Here is a 26457-nt window from a genome sequence, read left to right on the forward strand (position 1 = left end):
CAAAAGAAAAAAATACTTCAAGTAGTACATGTTGGTGTCATATTTTACCCATCCAGCTCAATTCAGGGAGGATTGGTTTGTTGGTGCCACTCTTAACTATTACATTCAGTGGTAATGCTACCAACTCCCTTTTTTTGCATGTTACATTCCCACTTGAGAATTTCTCATTGGAGATATCCTTGAATGGTTTATTATTTCTGTTCCAATCTGATGTGCTCTAATACACATGGTGTAGAATAACAAGTACTTTTTGACTATTTAATGGTAAAGCTTTAACTTCTGTAAAACAAAACCAGTTGATGTAAAATAAAGCAAAGGCATTTCATCATTGACATTTTTAATATAGTTTTAAAATCCTGGGTCCCAAGAACTCTTTGCTGAAACTTCCTTTTCTTCGTAACAAACAATTTCATCTCCCACTTGGAATTCCACTTTTTCTTCATCTAAACTGAGACCACAATCCATTCCAGTTTTGATGACTGAGATGTCATCTTTATGGTGTTTCAATGAGGTCAATGAGCCTTAAAAAGGAAATTTAAGGTGAGTATATTTAACAAAGTACTAAGGCAGGCATGAGGTGCACACCCATAATCCCAGCAGTTTGTAAGGCCAAGGAGAATGATTTTAATTTTGAGACAAGCCTCAAGTGCTAAATGCTGTGTAGTTTGGTGTTAAATACAGTCCTGTCATTAAATGGGATTTTATGCCAGGAAAGCCCAGAAATCTCCCACTTAAAGACCGCAAAGGATGGGATTATACTCAGGACTGATAAACACTGTAGACAGTAGGTCAAGTTCGGAAAGATGGGAATAGAGGAGTGGAATGTGTAAGTGTAGGATAAAAGTGAAGCCAGTTTTTAAAAGCTTGGGAAATTGCTGCATGCAAAACTATATGCCTATAATCCCAGCTACTTGGGTGGCTGAGGTGACAGTTTCTCAAGTTCAAGGCCAGCCTGAAAAATAGGCTCAGACTCAAGTCTCCAAAAACAAAAGTAGTTAAAATCAAGTCTGAGGAACTAACAATCTAGAGGAATTGTAAAAATTAATAGGAAGGGAACTCATTGCTATGGAGAAGTTAAGAATGCATTATGGTGGGAAAAGATCAATGGATTTTAGATGGTTATGCAATCAGTAGGTTTGGGGGGGGGCCTGGATAAACCGTAGAAAACATTTTGATGTTGCTTACCTTTCCAAATAACCTGTCCCTTGCGGATTAATTTAAATTTTTTTTGTTTTTCTAACTGTCCTTTTTGAACTCTGCAGCCAGCCACAGGAATTTTCTTCTTTCCTTCTGTTACAGAGAAGGTAGCTAGTATAGAAGCCTCACCTTTAGGAAGAAAATGATGTTAATGATCTGAAAAATAATACCTCCTATTCTACAGTATTAAAAAAAGATTGTGTTCTATATGTGTAATAAGAATTGTAATGTATTCCATGATAATATAAATTTTTAAAAATTAAAGAATTCTCAAATTTTAACTATATTACCATGAGTCAGATTTACTAAAATGCAGAATCTTATTCATTAGTTCTGGGATGGAACTGGGTTTTCTGAATATGTAGCAAGCTCTCTAGTAATTCCAATATCAGTGGTGTAAGAGAAAGTTTTGAAATGCAACAAGGTAGACCACCAAAAGGAAATATTTACTAGTGAATTTTAATGTATGTTATTAAAAAAGGAAATAGCAACAACAACCACCAAAAAAAAAGGGACCTAGGGATAAAACCACAGACCCTGTGTTTAACAGAAGGAAAAGTAGGCCCTAATCATGTGGGATTAGGCCCCAATTTCCTGAATAAGACTCCTTTGGTGCAAGAATTAAAATCAAGAATCAATAAATGGGATGTACTCAAAGTTTCTTAGCAAAAGAAACAATCTGTGAGGTGAAGAAAGAGCCTACATCTTGGGAGCAAATCTTTACCCCTCACACATCAGGTAGAGCACTAAACTCTCAAAAAGTTAAGCACAAACAAAAAAAGCAAATAACCCAATCAATAAATGGGCCAAGGACCTGAACAGACACTTCTTAGAAGATGATGTATAATCAATCAACAGATACATGAAAAAATGTCCATCATCATTACCAATTGGAGAAATGTGAATCAAAACTACTTTAAGATTTCATTCACTTCACTCCACTCCACTCAGAATGGCAGCTATTATGCATACAAACAACAATAACTGTTGGTGAGGATGTGGGGGAAAAGGTACACTCATACATTGCTGGTGGGGAGAGAGACTCTGCAAATTGGTGCAGCCAATATGGAAAGCACCATGGAGATTTCTTGGAAAATTGGGAATGGAAGCACCATTTGACCAAACTATCCCTCTCCTTGGTCTATATGCAAAGGATTTAACAGCACACTACAGGGACACAGCCACATCAATGTTTATAGCAGCACAATTCACAATAGATAAACTGTGGAACCAACCTAGATGCCCTTCAATAGATGAATGGATTAAAAATGTGGCATATATACACAATGGAATATTACTCAGCAATAAAAGAAAATAAAATAATGGCATTTGCAGGTAAATGGATGGAGTTAGAGAAGATAATGCAAAGTGAAGTTAGCCAATCCCAAAAAAACAAATGCCAAATGTTTTCTCTGATATAAGGAGGCTGATTCATAGTGGGGTAGGGAGGGGGAGCGTGGGAGGAATAGACAAACTCTAGATAGGGCGGGGTGGGAGGGGAAAGGAGGGGGCATGGGGTTAGAAATGATGGTGGAATGTGATGGACATTATTATCCAAAGTACATGTATAGAGACATGAATTGGTGTGAATATACTTTATATACAACCAGAGATATGAAAAACTGCTCTATATGTGTAATAAGAATGGTAATGCATTCCATTGTCATGTATAAATAAAAAATTAATTTAAAAAATGAACTTGTGCATAGAAAGAAATCCTGGTTTATTTCCACCAACTTTACTTCCCTGTCCAATAATTAGAAATAACAGATGAACTTGGGGCACTGAGGTAGGAGGTAGGGTATCCAAGTTCAAGACTAGACTGGGCAATTTAGTGAAACTCATCTCAAAGAGGGCTAGTATCCAAAGTACATGTATGAAGACATGATTTGGTGTGAATATACTATGTATAAAACCAGAGATATGAAAAATTATGCTCTATATATGTAATAAGAACTATAAAGCATTCTGTTGTCATATATAAATTTTAAAAAATTACATTTAAAAAAAAAGGGCTGGGGATGTAGCTTGGTGGAAAGCACTGGCCTAGCATGAGAGACTCTGTACTGCAAAAAACAAACATGAAAATCCTTGAGTATTGCCACTACTCTATGAAAACCTATTTTCTAGAGTAGATCACCTATCATTACCTGATCTATTTTTAAGTCACTTCAATGTTTTCAGATCCACTTATAAATACTAATTCTGTAAATATTTCTCCTCTCAATGAAAATTAAGTTCCAATAATAAAATAACTTACTATAATTACCAGTTTTTTAGGGTGTTACTTGACTAGTGGGATTTGACTAGTAAAAACCCTCATAATATGACTATTTTTCCAAATTGCTACTAGTACAAGAACATACAAATATCTGCATGATCATATTTAGCAGGTCAGAAAGGCATAAACTAACTTTGTATGAACCAAAATGTAAAATCCAATCTCATCACGAGGAATCATTAGACATTAAAAATTAAGGTATGTTCTACAGTTGCTTACATACACTTTAAAAAGGTCAAGGTCAAGAAAGATTGTAGAATTATTTCAGATTAAATGAGCCTAAAAAGAAATAGGGAGGGGCTGGGGTTGTGGCTCAGTAGTAGAGCGCACACCTTGCACGTATGAGGCACTGGGTTCCATCCTCAGCATCACATAAAAATAAAATAAAGGTATTGTGTCCATCTACAACTTAAAAATATTAAGAAAAAAAGAAAGAAGAGAAATAGGACAATGAAAATAACAACCCAAGATCCTGGACTAGAGGGAAAGCACATGCATTACAAAGTACACTGAGAGGGGCCTGGGGATATAGACCAGTTGGTAGAGTGCTTGCCTTGCGTGCACAAGGCCCTGGGTTCAATCCCCAACACCAAAAAAAAAAAAAAAAAGTACACTGTGAGGACAATAGACAAAATTTGAATTTGGGCTGAATTAGAGAATATTGTTTGATCATTGTTAGTTTTATAAGAATATCCTTGTACTTATTTAGCAAATGTACATATTTAGAGGCAAGTGGGAACAATACAAATTCAGCCTTTAAATCTGGCTAAAGGATATGCTAGACAATACTTAACAATATTTAACATTTAAATATAAAGTAAGTTTTCTTATGGTATAATTTCTTTGCGAGTCCCAGTGGCACCTTCCAAAACATTGTTAATTTTATATATGTGTGTGTATGTGAGTATGTGTGTGTGTGTATGTGTGTATGTATATATGTGTGTGTATGTATATATGGTACCATATGTATATATGTATGTATATATGTATATATGTATATATGTATGTATGTGTGTGTATATATATGTATATATTTATGTGTGTGTGTGTGTGTGTGTATAAAACCAGGGATTGAATCCAGGAGTGTTTAACCACTGAGCTACATTCCCAGACTTTTTAAAAATTTTGAGACAGTCTTGCTAAATTGCTGAGGCTAGTCTTGAACTTGTGATCCTCTTGACTCAGCCCCCAAACCCATGGGGTGACAGGCATGTGCCACTGTACCCAGTGACAGTGTTAATATTTATGTTGCTGATCCTAGTCAAATTTGTACTATCATTAATTGTTCATGTCTACATTTGAGGGCAAGTTCTTAATGCCTTATTTGCCTTTGTATTTTCGGGGCTTAAATGAAGCACAATGTGTCTTACAGGACACATAATGCATATGAGGTTACCAGGAATTTTCATCTTATGGTCATCAGTTTTTCTAAAACAATAGATATTTATTGGAAAAGTGAATATATTTCTCTTCAATTTTGCTTTCAGGGGCTGTTTACAACACCTAAGATATGAATGCTTAAAAATAACATTCAGGGGGCTGGCATTGTGGCTCAGTGGTAGAGCGCTTGCTTAGCATGTGTAAAGCACTGGGTTCAATTCCTAGCACCACGTATAAACAAATAAAATAAAGATCCACTGACAACTAAAAAATAAAAAAATAGCATTCAGGCCAGGCATGGTGGCGTATACCTGTACTCCCAGTGACCAGGGAAGCTGAGTCAGGAGGCTCACTAGTTCAAGGCTAGCCTTAATAATTTAGAGAAGCCCTAAGCAACTTAGGAGACACCGTCTCAAAATAAAAAATAAAAAGGGCCAGGGATATAACTCAGTGGCAAAGTGCCTCTGGATTCAAACCCCAGTTCCACAATAAAATAAAAGAAACATTCAGTGAACAGTCACCTATTAGGTGTTCCTCTATAGTAAAGGGCATTCTGCTGCTCAGTTCCTCCTGCAAATCTTCAATAAGACGGTAAATGATTTTGTGAAGTTTAATTTTTACTCCCTTTTTTGCAGCTGACTGCTGGATAACATTGCTTACATTCACATTAAAACCAAATATAACACCTGGAAAAGAGAAATAATAAAGTAACACAAGTATTATCATTTGTCTTTCAAGCAGAACTCAAATTTTATTTATTTAAAATATAGCAATTGGGGAAATGAAAAATTGTGGGGTTTTTATCCCACAAAAACTAGTAAATTTTCAAATCACTGAATTTTATAAATTGTTTAGTCAGGAAAATTTCTTCATGATATTAAATTATTAATTTAAGAAATATATTTTCTTAAGTGTCTATAATGTGCAAGGCAGTATGCTAAACAAAGCTTTGGTTTTATACCAGAGAAATAAAACAAAAAATGATCAAGGCTAAATTATTGTTTTATTTTAACGATAATTCCACTATTAAATTGTAATGCTGGGTTGGGGTTGTAGCTCAGTGGTGGAGCACTTGCCTTACATGTATAGGCAGTGGGTTCAATTCTCAGTACCACATAAAAATAAATAAATAAAATAAAGGTGTCCATACAATTGTAATACTATTGTCTAAAAGTTTTGTGGTTTATAATTAGGTATCCATTTGGCCAAAAGTTGTTCAAAAATAGTTACTTAATTGGAAAAATTCAAGAATTGACCATTTTACCAAAGAATAATAATATTTAACTGCAAATACTTTGGAAGAAAAAGAAACAAAGGTGGCACACACCTATAATCCAAGCAACTCAGGAGGGTATGGCAGGGGGACTGCAACTTTGAGGCCAGCCTCAGCAACTTAGCAAAACCCTAAGCAACTTAGCAAGATCCGACCCTGCCTCAAAAAATAAAAAAGAGCCAGGGATGTGGCTCAGTGGTTTGGCACGCCTAGTTTAATCCCTGATACGAAAAGAAAAGAAGCAAGGAAAAACACCTTGAATAGGATGAATGAGAAAAAAAAAAAAGCTTAAAAGAAAAAACCCAATCACCCTGAAAGTTTTAACATTAAGAAATCTGTGGGCTGGGATTGTAGCTCAGTGGTAAAGTGCATGCCTGGCATGTGTGAGGCACTGGGTTCAATCCTCAGCACCACATAAAAATAAATAAAGGCTAAAAAAAAAAATTCTTGGGCTGGGGATGTGGCTCAAGAGGTAGCGCACTCGCCTGGCATGCAGGCGGCCCGGGTTCGATCCTCAGCACCACATACAAACAAATGTCGTGTCCGCCGAAAACTAAAAAAAAAAACTAAATAAATATTAAAATTCTCTCTCTCTCTCTCTCTCTCTCTCTCTTTAAAAAAAAAAGAATTAAAAAAAAATTCTTACACTGTATACCTTACACAGAAAAAATAGTGCTCAGCTAGTCAGTGCCTAACAAATACTTTGGTTAGCATAACTGAAAAAGACCTTTTCATTAATAGAAGTGATATCTGATCCTATAGTGGAAAGGGTGATGATAATGAGAATATTAGGTATGTCAAGCCAAACAAGACAGAATTAAATAATCACAATGTGATTGAGGGAACACAGACAAATAGAAAGTAGAAACCTTACCATCAAATGTTTCAGCCAAGTTAACATCATTTTCACTAATATCACCTACTCCATAATGTACTAAATCTAGTTGACATTCATGTGAAGCATCATAGGTATCCATAATGTTTAAAATGGCCTCAACAGAACCATCAACATCACCTAAATACAGCAAAAGTTTAAAATTGTTAATGTCACGAATTAGGCATTAACAAAAAGAAAATTTAAAAACGGAAAAAAATTTTAAAGAATTTATATAAAGTATAATGAGCCAAATGTTCACTTACAACTAAATTAGCAAAAAACATGTTGACTTAGAAAAATGTCTCTCAAAATACTGCATTAATTTTCACTCAAATTTTTGAGTCCAAACTCCTTTATGAGTTTAGGAGTTTGGACTACTAAATTTGAGAAGAACAAAGAATAAAAATATACATGTATTCAAAAGGTGAGTTGTAAAGTAAAATCTTCAAAAAGATACCTTTAATAATTAGAGGTAGTATGTTTGAATCTCTTTCTATTTTCTCTTTTGGCTTTAAGGGTCTTTGTTCTTTTCTTTCTAGGTACTTCATAAATGATCTCTTCTTCCAGTGCAAAGTGCCATACTTCTCACGGGTTTTCCGATGTTCTTCTTGGTGTTCCTTTCGTTTTTCTTCCAGTATTTTCAGATCGTCTTTATTTTTCTCCTGTTCTTGTTCAAACTTCCTCCAGTTAATAACTTCACGTGCCCTTGCCTTTATAGGAGAAATACTGGCATTATTTAATAAAATAGACACTGATATATACTAGGTGAAAGGCTTTTATTTTCCCCCACTATGCAATTAATTAGTCTGAAACCACTTTTATAAGGGGAGCTTCTTATATAATTAAAAATTTTAAATTATAAAATTATAATTTAATTAAATTACAATTTAATTTTAAAATTTTATCTCAAAATTTAAAAATAATGCTAAAGGGGTTGTGGCTCAGTGACAGAGCGCTTGCCTAGAGCATGTGAGGCCCTGGGTTCAATCCTTAGCACCACATAAACATAAATAAATAAAACAATGTATTAAAAAAATAATAATTTCCATTTAAAAAAAATACTAAAGTCAAATTCTAAAAATGACACAACTAACTCCCTCAAGGCCATGTACAAACGAGAATTATTTGTTAACATCAATCACTTGATATAACAGTACAAACTTGATATTTAAAATAATTAATATCACTTATGTGTACTTATGAATACGTAACAAGTCCCACTGTTATGTATAATTATAATGTACCAATAAAAAGGAAAATTTTTTAAAAATAAAATCATTCTATCATTTCTAATATGTAGGAATTAAACTTGAAATACCTCAGATTCTACTTCAAGAATTTCATCTCCTGCAGAAGGAAGGTCCTTCCAGCCTATAATTCCCACTGGCATGCTGGGATAGGCTTCATTGATTATTTTTCCATTTTCATCAAACATTAAGCGTACTTTTGCCCAACTCTTTCCAGCAACCAGAATTGAGCCTTTTCTCAAAGTTCCTCTTTGAATGATAGCTGTAGTAACAGGACTAAAATGAATATATATACACATATTTATTTAATGCCATAATAAAGATACAATTATACTTTCTTAACTATAGCAAAAATGTCTATATGCAGTTTAAATATATATAAACCTATGCATTAATTCTCTTCTCAACTACCGATTTTTGATACTATAAGTACATTTTTTTGAAGCTGAGCATGATGGTTTATACCTGTAATCCCAGCTACTTGGGAGTCTGAAGCAGGGAGATAACAAGTTTGAGCCCAGCCTGGGAAATTTGGAGAGACCCTATCTCAAAACAAAAAGGGCTAAGGATATAGCCTAGTGGTAGAGCATATGCCTAGCATGCACAGGGACCTGGGTTCAATCCCCAATATCTCTCTCTCTCTCTATCTATCTATATATATATATTCCCAATAGCCAGAAAGTGAAAGCAACCCAAACATCCATCAACAGAAGAATGGATAAGCTGTCCAATGTGGTACATACACACAAAAGAATATCATGCATCCTTTTCAACATGGATGGACCTAAGGGACATTATGCTAAATAAAATAAAAGTAAGTGGGAGCTGAGGATACAGCTCAGTGGTAGAGCACATGTCTAGTATGCATGAGCCCCTGAGTTCAATCTCTATAACAGGGAAAAATAAAATCACAAATATGTGGATGTTAATTCACAATAAGGCAGGGGGCACTAGAGAGGAATAGCGTTACCTTAGATTAGGTAGAGGGAAGTGATCGGATGGGGAAGGAAGGGGATGTAGGGATAGGAAAGATAGTAGAATGAAACAAACATTACTACTGTATGTATATATGTGACTGCATGACCAATATAATTCTGCAACATGTACACTCAGAAAAATGAGAAATTATATTCCATCTACGTATGATATCAAAGTGCATAAATATATTCTACTGTCATATATAACTAATTAAAACAAATAATTTGGGCTGGGGATGTGGCTCAAGTGGTAGCGTGCTGGCCTGGCATGCGTGGGGCACTGGGTTCAATCCTCAGCATGACATAGAAATAAATAAAGATATTGTGTCCACCTGGGACAGAAAAATAAATATTAAATAATAGTAATAATAATATTTTTTAAAATCCTGTATGATTTCACTTATAAAATATATAAATTATAAAAATAGAATAGAGACATGGTTGCCAAGGACTGGAGAAAGGAGGGAAGAGAAATTAGTGTTTAGTGGGTATACAGTCTTAGTTTTGCAAGATGAGGAAGTTCTAGAAATCTACTACACAACAATGAAATATATTTAATACTATTGAAAGCTGGGAATGTAGCTCAACAATAAAGTACTCCTGGGTTCAAACTCTGCTACAAAAAAAAAAAAAGGATAATATGCTATAATGTTTTTTCCTTTTGGCAGGACAGTGGATTGCACCCCGCAGTGCTTTACTACTTAGCTACATTCCTAGTCCTTTTTGTACCAGGAATTGAAACGAGGGGTGCTCAGCTTGTGAGCCACAACCTCAGCCCTTTTTATATTTTATTTTGAGACAGGGTCTCACTATGTTGCTTAGGGCCTCGCTAACTTGCTAAGGCTGGTTTTGAATTCACAATCCTCCTGCCTCAGCCTCCTGAGCCACTAGGATTACAGGCATGCTCCATCATACCCAGTTTAATGCAGTAAATTTAATAATATATTTCTTACTAAAATGAATTTTTTTCCTTATAAAGTTATGGTAAGGGAGGAAGCAGAAAGCAGAGTGTTTTGACACCATCCTAATATACTTTTTATGCCACTGTCCATGTCAGCTAAGAGATTGCTCACAGTTGGTACAGCATACAAAACAATGAAAAAATCTTTCTTGCTAATAGGGAAATTCAAGAAGAGAACACCATTTTAAACACCTTTCTATATATTATTTTTTATTTTTTAACATTTATTTTTTAGGTGTAGATGGGCACAACACAATGCCTTTATTTTTATGTGGTGCTGAGGATTGAACCCGGGTCCCGCCGGTACTAGGCAAGCGCTCTACCACTAAGCCACAATCCCAGCCCTCTATATATTATATTAATGGGTAATGTCATCAAGAATTTAGAATTGCTATTTTATTTTAATTTAGGTCAAGCCTAGTCAGGAGAAAAAAAATTGAATTACTTAAGTCATCAAAATATGACTAGGTGTATACAGATAGTTGCTATGGTCTATTGACAATAACTGCATTTTTGTGTTCTGTGTGCTAGTACAATAAATACTTTTCAAAACAAATGCTTTGAAAATATTGTTCATGAACTAAAAATAATATGCAATAAAAATATGTAGTCATATAATCAAATCACAAAATCATGAAACAAAATTATCAAAGGAAAGCATCATAGCATAGTCCTACCCTCTTCCTTTGTCTGTGAAAGACTCAATTACTGTTCCTTCCACTGGACCAGTGGGATCTGCTTTCAATTCTAACATTTCTGCAAGAGCAGTTGTTGCTTCTGCCAAAGCCATCAGATTATCGCCCTTTAACAACAACAACAAAGGTTAATATACATTAAGAAATACTATCTGTAAATATAAATACTAGGGTCAGAAAACCAAATTATCCTTGATCTTTTTCTTTAAGTATTTAAAGTAAGAATTACCTATTTTTTAGAAGAAAGAAAGGAAGAATTAGAAAGAAATCCTGACCCAGGGACAGATCTTGCAAGGAACAATTGACTTTCTTGTTTAATAGGTTGGTCACTGGTGGTGCTTGCTAATAATCTTTCATAAATGCATGCTTATTCATTCTTTCTCCTCCATCTGCCTCTACAATTGCTTTCTTCCTCTCACTAACTTCTAATGATGCTACTTTACATTTCAAGTTTTATCTAATTGAATAAGCCTGAATGTATATTGTTTCATCTGATCCACTCAAGAATCCTGTAAAGTAAGTGAATCAAACATTACTCAGCATTATTAAATAAATGAAAAGAAAAAGCACTGAATACTCTTAGGCTTTAAGCCATACTCTGCAACCATCCAGCTATGCACTCTCATCCACACACATCTGTCTCTGAGGTACCCATATTTACCGTGAGCGCAGAGACATGCACTGCTTGAACATCGCCTCCATAATCTTCACACACCACATCATAAGCCAGCAACTCTTTTTTCACTTTTTCAGGATCAGCCTCAGCTTTGTCACATTTGTTTATTGCAAGGACAATAGGAACTAAAGGAGATTAAGAAGAATGCAAATGAGAGTATCTTTAATTCTGTATTCACAGTGAGACACCAACCTGTTCTGGCTTTTTTTTTACTCAGTGGATGTACTTATTTATTGAAAGGCTTAAAAGATCCACTTTAGACACACCACCACTCTGTACTCTCTACACATAAAGAATGAATCCAGGGCTGGGGATGTGACTCAAGCAGTAGCACGCTCGCCTGGCATGCGTGCGGCCCGGGTTCGATCCTCAGCACCACATACAAAGATGTTGGGTCCGCCGAAAACTAAAAAATAAATATTAAAGAAAAATTCTCTCTCTCTCTCTTAAAAAATAAAAGAATGAATCCAGATGTGAGATATTAAAACTGTAATTATAAGTAAATTCTGAATTAAGAGCAGACACCTGACATGAGAAAAAATTTTAAAAACAATATTTAGGAAGTGGAGACCTATCGTTAAATCTGAAAGTGAGATCAGTTAACTACACAGATGATAATTTTTAGGGGAAAAAAAATCACAAGTCTAGTTTAATACCATCAGATCACTTGCCTCTTCTTCTTCTTTTTAGTACCAGGGATTAAACTCAGGGGCACTCAACCACTTAGCCACATCCACAGTCCTATTTTGTATTTTATTTAGAGACAGGGTCTCACTGTGTTGCTTAGCACTTCATTTTTGCTGGCTTTGAACTTATGATCCTGCCTCAGCCTCTGGAGCCACTGGGATTAGAGGCAAGTGCCACCACACTCGGCTTATAATCTCAGCCACTTGGGAAGATGAGGCAGGAGGACTGCAAATTCAAAGCCAGCCTGGGCAACTCAGTAGTGACACCCTGGCTCAAAATAAAAGATACAAAGGGGTGGGGATGTAGCTCAGTGATGGAGACCCTGGGCTCAACCCCCAGTTCTACCAAGAAAAAAAAAAATTCTCTTGCAGTGCTAGTAATGTAACCCAGGGCCTCATCGTGCATGCCAGACAAGCATCACTGAGATACGATTCCAGTCCACGCTTTACTACTATTTCTTTTCAAGAGATATTTTTCTCCAGTTTTCCTGTAGGAGACAATGATTAAGTGCTGCACTTTGATTCTCTGCATCAAACTGCTTCAGCCTGTTGGTTCTCCAGCTGCTTCCAATCATTCATCTGCTGGGTGCAGTTCCCTGTTGAAAGCCTTTATTCATTGTTAAAACCTAATATCCCACCTTCAGCTGAATCTAAGTATCATTATTGCAAATTTTCTTTTAGGATTTAGAACAACTCTTTATTTATATACATACTCTAGTGACCAACACATAGTGGACTCTCAATTCAATAAGCATACATTTAAAGAATCTTATAATTTGTTCATCATTACTAAACATATCCTTTTATTAGAGATATCACACAAAAATCTAGGAGATAATTCTAGTCGAGTTTTACTATCTCCACCATTTTCTCAGGGTCAAAGGAACAGAAACAAAAAAAAAAAAACACAAAAAGTTTCTCAATCTATAACCTACTATTGTAAAAAAGTGCATATTCTATATAGGCGAACTTGAACTTAAGAAGGATCAAAAGAATAAATGCAAAAAGCATAACAAGATGAATTGATTCTATCTCAACCAACTGCTTTATTATGGGATCCCTGGCAAATTTATACCCCTTTTCTTTTTGCCATGTATTGCCTAGAATTGTTAAGATCAGCATACAAAGACAGTTATTATGGGCTGGGGTTATAGATCAGTGGTAGAGCGCTTGCCAAGCATGTGTGAGGCACTGGGTTCGATTCTCAGCACCACATATAAATAAATAAAAAATAAAGGTCCATTGACAACTAAAAAAATATGTAAAGACAGTTTTGAGGAATTTAAAAGAAAAGAGGGCCTGTAATCCCAGCTATTTGAGTGACTGAGATAGGAGGATTGTCAGTTCAAGGACAGCCTTAGAAACTTAGCAAGACACTGTTTCAAAATAAAAAATAAGTATCTGGAATAAAATAAAATAAATAAAAAGGACTAGAAACGTAGCTCAGTGGGAGAGCACTCCTGGGTTCACTCCTCAGTACTATAAAAAGAGAAGGAAAGAGAATAATACTGGAAGCTAGAAGAGTCAGATCCCAAATTCAAACAAGTTGCACATTAGCTACGTAATTGTATATAATTGGGAAGAGTTCTGGCTCCTTCCTGTCTGGGTTTCAGTTTTCGCATTATAAGATGAAAGACTCAACCTAGATCAGTAATTCTCAACCTTTTTTATTTCTTGCCAACAAACCTGGGGGGATACAACACTTCATGTTTTCTCATTGGGGGTAGGTACAATAAGAATGAATGCAGGGCTGGGGTTGTGGATCAGAGATAGAGTGCTTGCCTATCATGCGTGAGGCACTGTGTTCGATCCTCAGCACCACATAAAAAAATAAAGGTATTGTGTGAACCTATACCTAAAAAATAAATATTTTTTTTAAAAAAAAAAAGAAGAAGAAACCTATAGAGCTGGAATTGTGGCTCAGTGGTAGAGTTCTTGCCTAGCATATGTGAAGCATTGTGTTCAATTCCTGACACCTCGGCACCACATAAAAATAAATAAAATAAAGGAATTGCATCCATCTACAACTAAAAATATTTTTTTAAAATTTAAAAGGAATGGGGCTGGGGATGTGGCTCAAGCGGTAGCGCGCTCGCCTAGCATGCGTGTGGCCCGGGTTCGATCCTCAGCACCACATACAAAATTTAAAAGGAATGAATGTATAGAATACATGTGTGTGCATATGTGCAGTATTTATTATTATAATTTTTCCCCAATATTGGAGACAGAACCTAGGGACACTTTACCCCTCAGCTACATTTCCACCTCTTTTTATTTTGGGACAGGGTCTTGCTATGCTGCTGAGGCTGGCCTTAAATTTGCAATCCTTCTGCCTCAGCCTTCTGAGTCATTGGGATTACAGGCATGCTCCATTTATTATAATTTTTAAATGAGGAGGCTGGGGTTGTGGTTCAGCAGTAGAGCCTAGCACATGCAAGGTCCTGGGTTCGATCTTCAGCACCACATAAAAATAAATAAATAAAATAAAGACACTGTGGGCTGGGGTTGTGGCTCAGCGGTAGAACACTCGCCTAGCATGTTCAAGGCCCTGGGTTCAATCCTCAGCACCACATAAAAATAAATAAATAAAGATATTGTGTCCAGGGGCTGGGGATGTGGCTCAAGTGGTAGCATGCTCGCCTAGCATGCGTGAGGCACTGGGTTCGATTCTCAGCACCACATAAAAATAAAATAAAGATATTAAAAAAAAAGGATTGGCAATAAAACAAAACAAACCGGGAATACCGGTTTGTTAAAAAAAAAAAAAAAAAAAAAGATATTGTGTCCAGCTACAACTAAAAATAAATAAATAAATATTAAAAAAAGAAGAAAGAAGGGAGAAGATGCTGGGTGTGGTAGCAAATGCCTCTATTCCCAGTTAACTTGGGAGGCTGAGGCAGGAGGATCACAAGTTCAAGGCCAGCCTCAGCAACTCATCCAGGCTCTAAGCAACTTAGGGAGATCCTGACTCAAACTAAAAAATAAAAAGAGAGAAATAAGGGAGAAAATGACCAGATGATTTTTCCAAAGCCTACAATTTTATTCCTTTGATTAAATAAGAACTAATTATTAAAGCAGATGAAGATCCATGTATGTCTAATATGTCAAAATATACTCTACTGTCATGAACATCTAAAAAGAACAAATTAAAAAAAAATAAAGGAAATGAAGAGAAAGTTTCTCTTAAGAATTCTAGGTAAATGAACAAGGAATAATGAAATATCACCTCTTGGCAACTCCTAATAAATCTGAATAAAAGGTTAATAGGATTCATTATCCTATTCTTAATGTTGCATCTATATAAATTCTCTATAATAAAAAGGTTTTTTTATTTTTTTTTTAAGTGGAAGTAAGATTATCTTGTGATCACAAGTCCCAAGTCAACTCCTGCTGATACCTTTCCTTTTAGTTATATATCAGTGGGAAAATAATTTAACTATCTTTGAAGCTTATCTGTAAAACAAGTATATCAATCCTGGGGCTGCAGTGATGATTAAAGCTACATGTAAATGGCTCCAGAACTGCAACTTTATGGAGGAGATCATTTTTTAAAATAAATAAATAATAAGCAACTTCCTTCCTGATACATATAAGTCAGACACACAATACCTTGAGCATCTTTAGCATGCTGAATAGATTCTATAGTCTGTTTCATCACCCCATCATCTGCAGCTACGACCAACACAACAATATCAGTGACCTGAGCACCTCTGGCTCTCATTGCTGAGAAGGCAGCATGTCCAGGAGTATCAAGAAAGGTTATTTTTTCCCCAGAGGGCAGAGAGACTGTGGAAACAGAAATCCAAGAAAACCAAAGATTCAAATATGTACTTCCTTAACATACATACGGAATGTACATATGACATTATTGAATACAATCAACAGTTCTTTAAAATAATTGCATTCCTTCCACTAATCTTAATCAGAACAACACAGATTAAAATTTCACAATGAAAATATACAAAATACTAGTGAGACCTTTAGGGTTTTCTTTTCATATAACAATTTCAAATTCATATTTCTAAAATATAGTAACTTTCATAAATGTACCAACTGACATCCATTCTGAAGTTAGAACAGACCAATAGTTGTAACAAGTCAGTCATCCCCTACATTAGCAAACCACATCTGAACAATGGCCTTGAGCCAGAGAAAGGCACAGTTAGTAGCTCAGGATCCTTGAATTTAAATCTCATCTTTGCTGCTTACTAACTATGTACTTTGGGAAAGTTACTTAACCTGAAGATTATCAACCTCCTCAGCTATAAGTAGGAATATTAATACCTACCTAATGATGTTGTTGTGAAGATAAAAGAGATGAAGCATATAAAATGCACAGAGCTGGGCACATGTTAAGTGCTCACTAAGCAGTAGTTATTAATTATCCTGAGCAACATTATCACAACCTAGCATAGGAGATTATATAAGCATAATTGATTAATTGAGTAAAAATTTTAGGCTCATTAAGCCAAACTAAGAATGACCAAGAAAAAACAGTAACATAAATTTCTTATAGAAAATACAAAATAACTTTTAACCACTTGCTGTACATTTCATTAATCCAATGGCTTCCTTTTTATAATAACAATTTTTTTGATCATAACATTTGATTAAAAAAATAGTAAGTGGGGTTCCCAAGCACATTGTAAGGTAATCTGTGTTCATACCCAGAAAGGCACCAATGTGCTGAGTGATGCCTCCAGCTTCCATTGCTGCCACTTGAGTTTTTCGAAGTTTGTCAAGTAACGTTGTTTTCCCATGATCGACATGACCCATTATAGTAACAACAGGGGACCTTGGGGTTAATAAAGCTGGATCTGCTTGGGGCCTACAATTAACAGCAAAGGAGTTTCATTGCTTAAATATCTGAAACATTTTGTAACCTGTGAATTGGTTTGCTGTTATCTCTGCAAGCTATCATTAACTATAAAACCCAAGTTTAATTAGACACAACTCTTCTCTACATATAACTACTATAACAGAATATTTAATGACTTTCTGACTATACTTAGCATCTTCATAACAATGGGCAGATATGAATCAAAGTTTAAAATCCTGGTTAATATATATATTCAACATTCTATAAAAAATAACCTTTAGAGTTTTATAATAACCTGAATATACTTTCTGATGCTTTAATCACTTTGAAAAAAAGTTGACCCTGCACTCACATATCATTTTAATTACAAAAGAAGTTTTAAGGCAAATCTTCCCACTAAATGGTCTCCCTCCCCCAACATATAGGTAATATTTACCTTCTTACAGCATCTTTATTTTCTCTGACTTTGTCCTGTTTTAATTTGCTCCATTTCAACTTCATCCCTGCCTTCTTTATTACTTCTTTGATCCAGATTTCATCTAACTGTGAGTGTACTTCTAGTGAATCTATGTCAATTGCAGTATTCAATAAAGCTTCATATACATAATCTGGTCAGAATAAGACAAAACCTTTTAGGATCATGCATTAAATGCTTAAGAAAGTGACCTCTATTACTAAAGTCTACATAAACAGTACATCAATGGGGTGTAAAAATGGGATATACAAGTATATAAACTTTCTCTAATGTTAAAAAATCACAAAGTTGAAAAAAAATTAATTCCTTAAAATGATACACTCATATTAACTGACAATTCTATATATTCATAAATATTGTGTACCTTCTAAACCATCTGAAACATCAGTAAAATGTTAAGTTGTATGTTGTATATATTTAGCATTGTGTGGTTGATCAGCCTATTTCTTTGAAAACTTGTATGCTCATATGTCATGCATATGTGTATATACAGAGTCATTTCTTGTTATTTACAATAGTTATACTCTACAGAGCTTCCATGAATACTGAATTAACAAATATTGAACCACCCTGCTCTTAGAGGAAATGCAGGGTTAGGCTCCTTCAAGCCTCCAGTTGCAACATTTCATCAACAGATTAATACATAATCTTGTTTTATGTGTTTCTATCTAAAGATACTTTAAAAATACATATTGTCAATTAACATTGAACTCACAGCTAATAACATTATACCTGACACCTAAACAAGCTTGTGTTAGACATATATTTCCTACATAATACATATGACAATTTTCTTGTTTTAGGAACACTGGATAGCACCTCATCACAATAGTAAGGGGCCATTTTAAAGAGCAATATCATCCACAAAAAGCACAATAATTCAGAAACATGATATTAAATGGGCCAGTTTTTTAAAGTTTACAGTATGACAGGTGAAACAAGAAGGCAGAGAATCGCCTTGTTCAATCTCAACTGGGAACATATGCATGGAGCAACCCAAATTTTTCACAGCACTGAGCACGTCCAGGATAACTGCAAAACTATAAATAAATATTAGCAAGTAGGCAAATCTGTAAATACAGAATCTATGAAAAATGAGCATTGCCTGTATGTACATACAGATATACAGACACACACTCATCTCTGAACATATGTACCCATGATTTATTTACTTGTTTATGTATCTATTTAGGGTTTCCCAAAAGTCATGAAATAGTCGGACATGGTGGCACATGGCTATAATCTCAGTGACTTGGGAGGCTGAAACAGGAAAATTACAAGTTTGAAGCCACCCTCAGCAACTCAGCGAGACCCTTAGCAACTTAGTGAGACTCTATCTGAATAAATAAATAAATAAATAAATAAATAAATAAATAAATAAATAGACTAGGAATGTAGCTCAGAGGTAAAGTGCCCCTCAGTTTAATCTCCAATACAAAAAGTCTTGAAATAGAGGAAAAATATTTACTTATTCTCTTACTCATTTTATTTAATGTGCTTTGTTTTAAACTCAATCATATTTCCCTGTGGATAATAAGTCATGTATTTGTGATGATGATGAAAAAAATATTTTTATCTTTAAAGACTTTCAGTCACCCATTAACATGCTTAGGAGATACGATAGAAAAACATCTTCAAGTAAGAGCAGTACACTAAAAAACATCCAATTTCATGGTGTGCTAATAAATGTTTAATAATGAAGCTCTCAAAAATAAAAATCCCAGGCTGGGGATATAGCTGAGTTCATAGAATCCTTGCCTTGTATGCACAAGGCCCTGGGTTCAATCCCCAGAACCACAAAATAAAATAAAAATCCCTGTTTTGTAATATTTCCCAATTTCTGTAATGGAAATACTCCAGTCAAGTTTGATTTCAAGCTACCAACATGAAGTCAATGAATTCAGAGATAAGAACAAAACAGCACACTGTTATATAGTATTTCTATTATACAGATAAGAATAAAAAACCTCAAAGCAATTAAAATGGTAATAAAAAGCATTTAAGTAGTTAAGAAGTAAAGAGTTTTGTTGAATTTTGTTTTGTTTTGTTTGCAGTACTGGGGATTGAACTCAGGAATTCTTTGACACTAGCTACATACCCAGGCCCTTTTATTTTATTTTGAAACAGGGTCTTGCTAAATTGCTCCAGCTAGCCTTGAATTTATGATACTTCTGCCTCAGCCTCCTGAGTCACTAGGATTACAGGTATGCACCACTGTGCTTGGCTTTGATGAGCTTTTAATATTTTCTTTTTATGATTTTATTTTTAAAAATTATTATGTGTAAGAACTAGCTCAATAATTCTTTTTAATTTAGCTAGTCCCAATTTGGGCTCAAAAACTAGTTTTTGCAATACTAGGAGTTGAACTGAAAAGATGCTCTAGCCCTGAGCCACATCCCCAACCCTTTTTAGTTTTTATTTTGAGACAGAGCCTTGCTAAGTTTCTGAGGCTGGCTTTGAAATTGTGATCCTCCTACCACAGCCTCCTGGGACCTCCTACCCAGCCCTGCTGGGATTACAGGTATGTAGCACCACACCCAGCTTATTTCTTATTTTGAGACAGGATCTCACCATCCTGCCTTGGATTCCAGAGTTGCTGGGATTACAGGCATGAATGGGGGCAATACTATTTTTAATAATGCTAAAAATACCTAATAATCCAATTACTACAGTTTTCCAATAAGTTATCCTGCACTTTTGGAAGGTACCTGGTATTAAGCAATAATCCTTTCTCTCCTATATTAAATGATTATCAACATACTATTTTATCTTTATTCTAGCATGTTCAAGGCCTTGGGTTCAATTCCCAGCACAGCAGAACAAAAGTTGTAGTGATTACTATAAATACTTTTCTCTGGGCTTACAGATATTGTTAATATCTGAATGAAAAAAGGAAATCTGAAAATTATAGAAGGGACTGGGCACAAGGCCTTGGGTTTGATCCCCAATACAACACAACAACAACAATAACAAAAAAAAAAAAAAGAAAGAAAGAAAAAAAGAAAATTATTGTAACAAAGGGGAAAAATAAAAGTGTAAGTATAACCCTTAGTGCAAAAGCATTCTTTGGACTTATTCTAACAACCCACAAAGTTGCTAAAAAGGAAAAAATAATACAGATAAGAAAATATATCCCACTTTTATTAAAAGCAAAAGCATAGGGCTTTTGTAGCTCAGTGGTAGAACACTTGACTAGCACATATGAGTGAGCCACTGGGTTTGATTCTCAGCACCACATATAAAAATAAATAAAGGTATTGGGTCCATATACAACGAAAAACACTAAAACAACAACAAAAAAAAATGCATAGAGAACTACATTTAACAAAGAGTGAAAATACTACTAAAATTTGTAACCTAAAATGAAAAATATTGGAACGACTCATCTTCTTCAGTCTAGTTTTTATCCCTGACTGCCTTAATCTCATTTGTAAAATTCCACATTTTCCACATCCCCATATTTTTCCTTGTAAACTTATCTGCTCACCTATGTCTTTTTCCAGTGCTCTGGCTAGTTCCTCAACAGTCATTCCAATCCATACTTCTACCTCCTTTTTAGTTTTTGTTGAAGACAATTGAGATTTCCTTGGTCTCTTTTCCTATTTTTTTAAAAAATAGACAAATAAGAAGAAAAAAATTTAAGTGACAATTCAGATTTATTCTGGAATACCTACCATGATCACGACTACTATTTTTACCAATAAACACTTCCATAAGTAGTTAAACCTTAAGCTAAAATTTAAAAATCCTGCATCCTTTATTCATTGTTTTATAATGATCTCTAGGTCATCAAATTCACCAGCATTACCAAACAACAAACCAGAACTTCCCTTCCTCACCAAGATCTCTAGCCTAGAGTACAGCATTAAGTAACAAAGATTCTACAAATGACAAAATACTAAAAATGAATTTCTACTCCTCTTTGGAAGCATTTTAATATCAGGCTAAATAATATTATAAGAGATAAAAATCTGTAACTACCTCCTTTGTTACTAGAAGCCTGTATTTCGATAAAGCAGCCCCAATGAGCACATCTGTTTGCCATGGCCAGGCGCACATCTGAGCTGTCCACACTGGGTAAGCAGATGAAAATCCATGCCTCCACTGTACTAATGTTCTTCTTTGACCCAGGCTGTGCAGCTGCCTACAAATGGTGTGAGATTTATAGGTCTGAAGAAAATGTAGCAAGTTCTCCAACTTTAGTAGCTTCTGATTCATGTTTTTCCTAAAAAGAAAGACTTAAAAATAATGTTTGGATTAACATTTATATCAAGATAGCAAATATATTAATTGAAGATCTATAACATGTCAAGCACTGTACAAGGGTATTAGAGTACAACAGTGAGTAAAACTGGGTTCCTGCCCTGAAGGAGCTCAGTCAAGTCAAGAGAAGGGATTTTTCTAAACTGTATATCTGAAGTCAATTACTTCTGCTAAACACCCTCTGATGACTCCCCATTAGCTAGTACAATGTGCTAACATCCTATATAAGCTCTCACTTCATTGCTTACACTCAGAAAATCTCCCCACTCCTATCTACCAAGCTTTTATATTCTCATCCACCTATAATCTCTAATTGTGTCCATCTACAACTAAAAAGTAAAATAATAATAATAATAATAATAATGTGTATCTTTTCAGACCTTTTCTTTATGCTTATATCTACTTTACTTAGAAAAAAATGAAGTCATACTATGTGTATAATTTTTCCCTAAAGAATATATTGTAAATAGTGTTTTATATCATTAAACATTATTCTTCAACATCACAAAAAGAAAAAGAAAAAAAAAAAAAGGAAAAGAAAACCCAGGCGGAGTGGAACATGCTTGTAATACCAGCTTCTCAGGAGGCTGAGGCAAGAGGATTGCAAGTTTGAGGCCAACAAGTTCTGGCCAACTTAGGGAGATCCAGTCTCAAAATAAAATCTTAAAAAAGGGCCAGAGAGGGGCTGGGGCTGTTGTGGCTCAGCAGTAGCGCATGTGCCTGGCATGTGTGAGGCACTGAATTCAATTCTCAGCATGGCATACAAATAAATAAAAATAAAAGTCTATCAACAACTAAAAAAATTTTTTTAAAAAAGGGGCCAAGGATATGGCTCAGTGATAAGGTGCTTGCCTAGAAAGGCCCTGGGTTCAATTCCCAGTACTTAAAAAAAAAAAAAAAAAAAGGAACAATTCAATGTGTTTACCGTAACTATAAAATTTATAAAGCTATCTTGAACAAAATTCTCAACTTTTACATTGCCTTAAAATACTCTTAGCTAGGCGTAGTGCCACAGGCCTATAACACCAGCTACTCTGCAGGTGAGGCAAAAAGATCACAAGTTTGAGGCCAACCTCAGCAACATAGTGAAACCCTATCTCAAAAATCAAAAAATTATAAAAAATTTTAAACTGTTTCTCATACAACATGGTATTTCTACAATATGCTTATAGATTAATTACAGAATTACAATAAAATATAATTACAAAACATTTTCATAGAAATTAAATTCTTTTTTTTTTTTTTAAAGATAGAGGAGAGAGAGAGAGAGAGAGAAAGAGAGAGAATTTTTAATATTTATTTTTTAGTTCTCGGCGGACACAACATCTTTGTTGGTATGTGGTGCTGAGGATCGAACCCGGGCCGCACGCATGCCAGGCGAGCACGCTACCGCTTGAGCCACATCCCCAGGCCCGAAATTAAATTCTTTTAAAAAATATTTTTAGTTGTAGACACAATACCTTCATTTTATTTATTTATTTATTTATTTTTATGTGTTGCTGAGGATCAAACCCAGTGCCTCACACATGCTAGGCAAGCACTCTATTGCCAAGCCACAACCCCAGCCCCATTTATTCTTTACATATATTTTCTACTATATACTCTTTAAAATTCTTCAGAAATGATTAATAGTTACAAGATATGATCAAAGAAACTGGGGCCTGAGCAAGTGAGTTTTGTTACATAACTGGACAGTAAATTAAAAATTAAATGTTACAAATGTTACATTTTAACCAATCTTCCCCATATGTATTTTATGTTCCTGAAACAACAAATAGAGTTTTTGTTTGTTTGTTTTGTTTTGGTACTGAGAATTGAACCCAGGGGTACTTATCTACTGAGCCATATCCCACTCTATTTTTCATTTTGAGAGATGGTCTCACTAAGTTGTTTAGGGCCTTGCTAAAGCCAACCTTGAACTTGAAATCCTCTTGCCTCAGCTTCCTAAGCCACCAGGATTACAGGTGTGCCCTACAGTCCCAACCCTGAATATTTGTTTTCAAACGAAAGAAATGAAAAAGGTGCAGTATAGTGAACAAAGTACCTGACTAGACAACAAAAGAATCTTGGGTGGATACCTGCTCTGACATTTAGCAGACAGCGTTGTTATCTTGATTGAGTAAATCACTTCTTTCCTATGAGCCTCATTTTTTTCTAATCTCTGTAAAAAAAAAAAAAGAAAAAATTGTTTTAATGTCTGTCCTTCCTTCCACAAGGTTATAAAGAAAAAAAATGAGGTGATGTATATACTTTGTCACCAGCTACTTTAAACTACATTATATCATGGGTTTCTTTAGTGATAGTTTATATGCTTTAAGGATTAATTACTTCTAAGTTAAAAATATTCACAAGTCATTATCTTGTTTATATACAGATGATTCTGAGGTGTGTGTGTGTGTGTGTGTGTGCACGCATAGTTAGCAAGTTACCTTAAAAAATTCATTCAAGTAAAGATCAAATGAAATGCTGACTTAATTTCAAAGAAATAAACACATTAAGATTTAGAAATTCATTCATACATTAAACACTTCAAGAACTGCACGTTTAAAATCTTTTTTTAGGTATGTACCCCTAATCTAAGAAGTAAAAAGTGCGCAGGGAGCACAGGCTTCCTTGGGAAATTATTTTTAAGTTAATCTGAAAACAGATTTTACAAGGGCATTGATTCAAGGAGTAAGAATAAAGACCCTACAAGATATTAACCTAAGTCCAGGTATGTAATTGAGGCAGGAATTAGAAAGACACATTGGAGGCAATAAACCAAACGTCAAAACTGGAAGGAACCTTGGTTGTTATATACTACAAGACCCTCGTTTTACAGCAAAGGAAACAGGAATGCATGCAGAGGGGTCAAAAATACTTCTACAATGTCATACCGCTAGTTAGTGGCAGTCGGGACTAGAACCCAGGTTTTCTAACTCCCAGTTCGGTGCTATTTTGCCGCAAGGGTACTGGTGTGGGGAATAAAAAAATAAATAAATAAATAAAGGACGGTGGGCCTACGTAACTGCATTAGTGGGAACGTCTACTTAAGAGCTGGAAATTTAGGAGCTTAACTGAAAAGAAAAGGAAGTCGGTGTAGAAAAATTACGAATGTGGGGTGGTTTCGCCTCAAACTCGAATCCAGAAAGGCTTTTGCAAACAAGAAGAGTAAAGACCGGCACCTCCGAGAGGAAGCAAGCCGCTGGCGGTTTCTCCAAGAACGATGAAAAGGATTTGGTGAATGTCTAAGTGGAGGTCACGCAGGGACGAAATGCATCTTGGAAAGGCTTCCGAATGAGCAACGTTCATGAATTCGCATGATTTATGCCATTGACATTTTAGACCAAATAATAAACGCCACCCGGAAGACCCTGGCTAAGGAACCCCACTCACTCCACTCCTACAAGAGGCTCTGGGCACCACGATTCTGATTCCAGGCAGAGATCACCATCCGGACCCAGAAGAACTGTCCATTTGAAGGTCCTTACCATAAACGGTCCCCGTCGGGCTTCCGGTCGTGCCGGAAGTGGTTTTCCCCCGAATTCTAAATAGTCGCTGTCGCCCCGAACTCGGGCTGTCGGACGTGTTGTGATGGTGCAGTCAGCGGTCTCCTTCCAGGGTCCACCGCGTGTCGTTTGTCGCGTCTGCTGCACGTTTCCCTTTTTTAACAAATTACTGCTTCTCCGGGACTGTTTGTGGCTGCAGTGTCTACACCGGAGGGAAAACTAAACGGGGAAATGTGAGGAAATGCTGTCCTTCAAAGACACATGTAACTAACAAAAAGGAAGAAGTTCAAGGAAAGGTGGCGATGGTGGTACTGTACGAGGAGTTCTTTCGGAAGTATTTCGGACAGAATTTATAGAGGAGCCAGGGAGCTTGGGTTCTTAACCCGATAATAAATAATCCCATATGTACGGAAGTGTTTTGTCAACTTTCTTTGCCTCACTTTCCTCCTCTGTAATATGGTAACGACAGAAGCTATTTCACAGGATCATAGTAAGGTTTAGTGATTTGATAAAGTGTTGATAATAGCGCATAGTTCATGTAAGTGTTTTACTCTTGTGATTTTTAAGCCACCTCCCACCTATATGCCTCACTTTGAGGAGAGTGTCTTTGGGCCCGTTCCCTTGACCACAGCCATCACCGTCTCTTGACTGTTAAGTGTTTTGACATCTAACACTGCCATAGTTAATGGCTTCAATAAGTTAACTCTTATATAGAAGATTTTGCTTACTCAAAAGCCTGCTTTCCTTTATTTCTCCCATAATGTAACCTCCTAATTCGTGCCTCTACCCACCCATCTTTTTTCTTTTTCTTTTTTTTTTTCTTTTTTTTTTTTTTTTTTTTTTTGGCCTTCGGGTGCCTACCACAAAGGTTTGTAATAAGCCTTACTGGTTGGGGGTAGGGGTGTGGCTCGGGAGTGGAGCACACACATGCAGGAGGCCCTGGGATCAATCCCCAGCCCTGCCAAACAAACAAAAGGCAAAAAAAGTGTTGCTCAGTGATTGAATGTAAACCTTTACCCCCTAGCCTTCCCACCACCCCGCTCCTGGGGATCTTTTAATTTAAACCTAACACCCACATACTTGAAAACTGTTGAAATTCATTCCAGTTACTATCGTTGGACCTACCATTTACAAATATCTACTGAAGTTTACTTTCTCCAAG

At 35.6% G+C, this 26457-nt stretch overlaps 1 protein-coding gene across 6 annotated transcripts; it reads right to left on the reverse strand.

Moving 5' to 3' along the window:
* Positions 1–329: 329 nt before the first annotated feature.
* On the reverse strand, positions 330–25266 carry Mtif2 (mitochondrial translational initiation factor 2). Of its 6 annotated transcripts, none has more exons than XM_026399895.2 (15): positions 25183–25266; positions 23886–23968; positions 21526–21782; positions 21032–21143; positions 17506–17677; positions 16918–17078; positions 15860–16036; positions 11550–11689; positions 10871–10995; positions 8327–8531; positions 7466–7718; positions 7006–7146; positions 5380–5544; positions 1186–1326; positions 330–521 (listed from the first exon to the last, which is right to left on the reverse strand). In XM_026399895.2, the coding sequence occupies exons 3-15, from the start codon at positions 21760–21762 to the stop codon at positions 349–351; spliced, it is 2202 nt and encodes a 733-aa protein (XP_026255680.2). In that variant the 5' UTR covers positions 21763–21782; positions 23886–23968; positions 25183–25266; the 3' UTR covers positions 330–348. The 6 variants fall into 6 exon arrangements, with proteins under 6 accessions (XP_026255680.2, XP_026255683.2, XP_026255679.2 ...); XM_026399898.2 differs by having other exon boundaries at positions 23852–23968; XM_026399894.2 differs by having other exon boundaries at positions 21526–21688; positions 24970–25264.
* Positions 25267–26457: the final 1191 nt, after the last annotated feature.

The sequence above is a fragment of the Urocitellus parryii genome, chromosome 12, assembly GCF_045843805.1.
Source record: "Urocitellus parryii isolate mUroPar1 chromosome 12, mUroPar1.hap1, whole genome shotgun sequence".
NCBI lineage: Eukaryota > Metazoa > Chordata > Mammalia > Rodentia > Sciuridae > Urocitellus > Urocitellus parryii.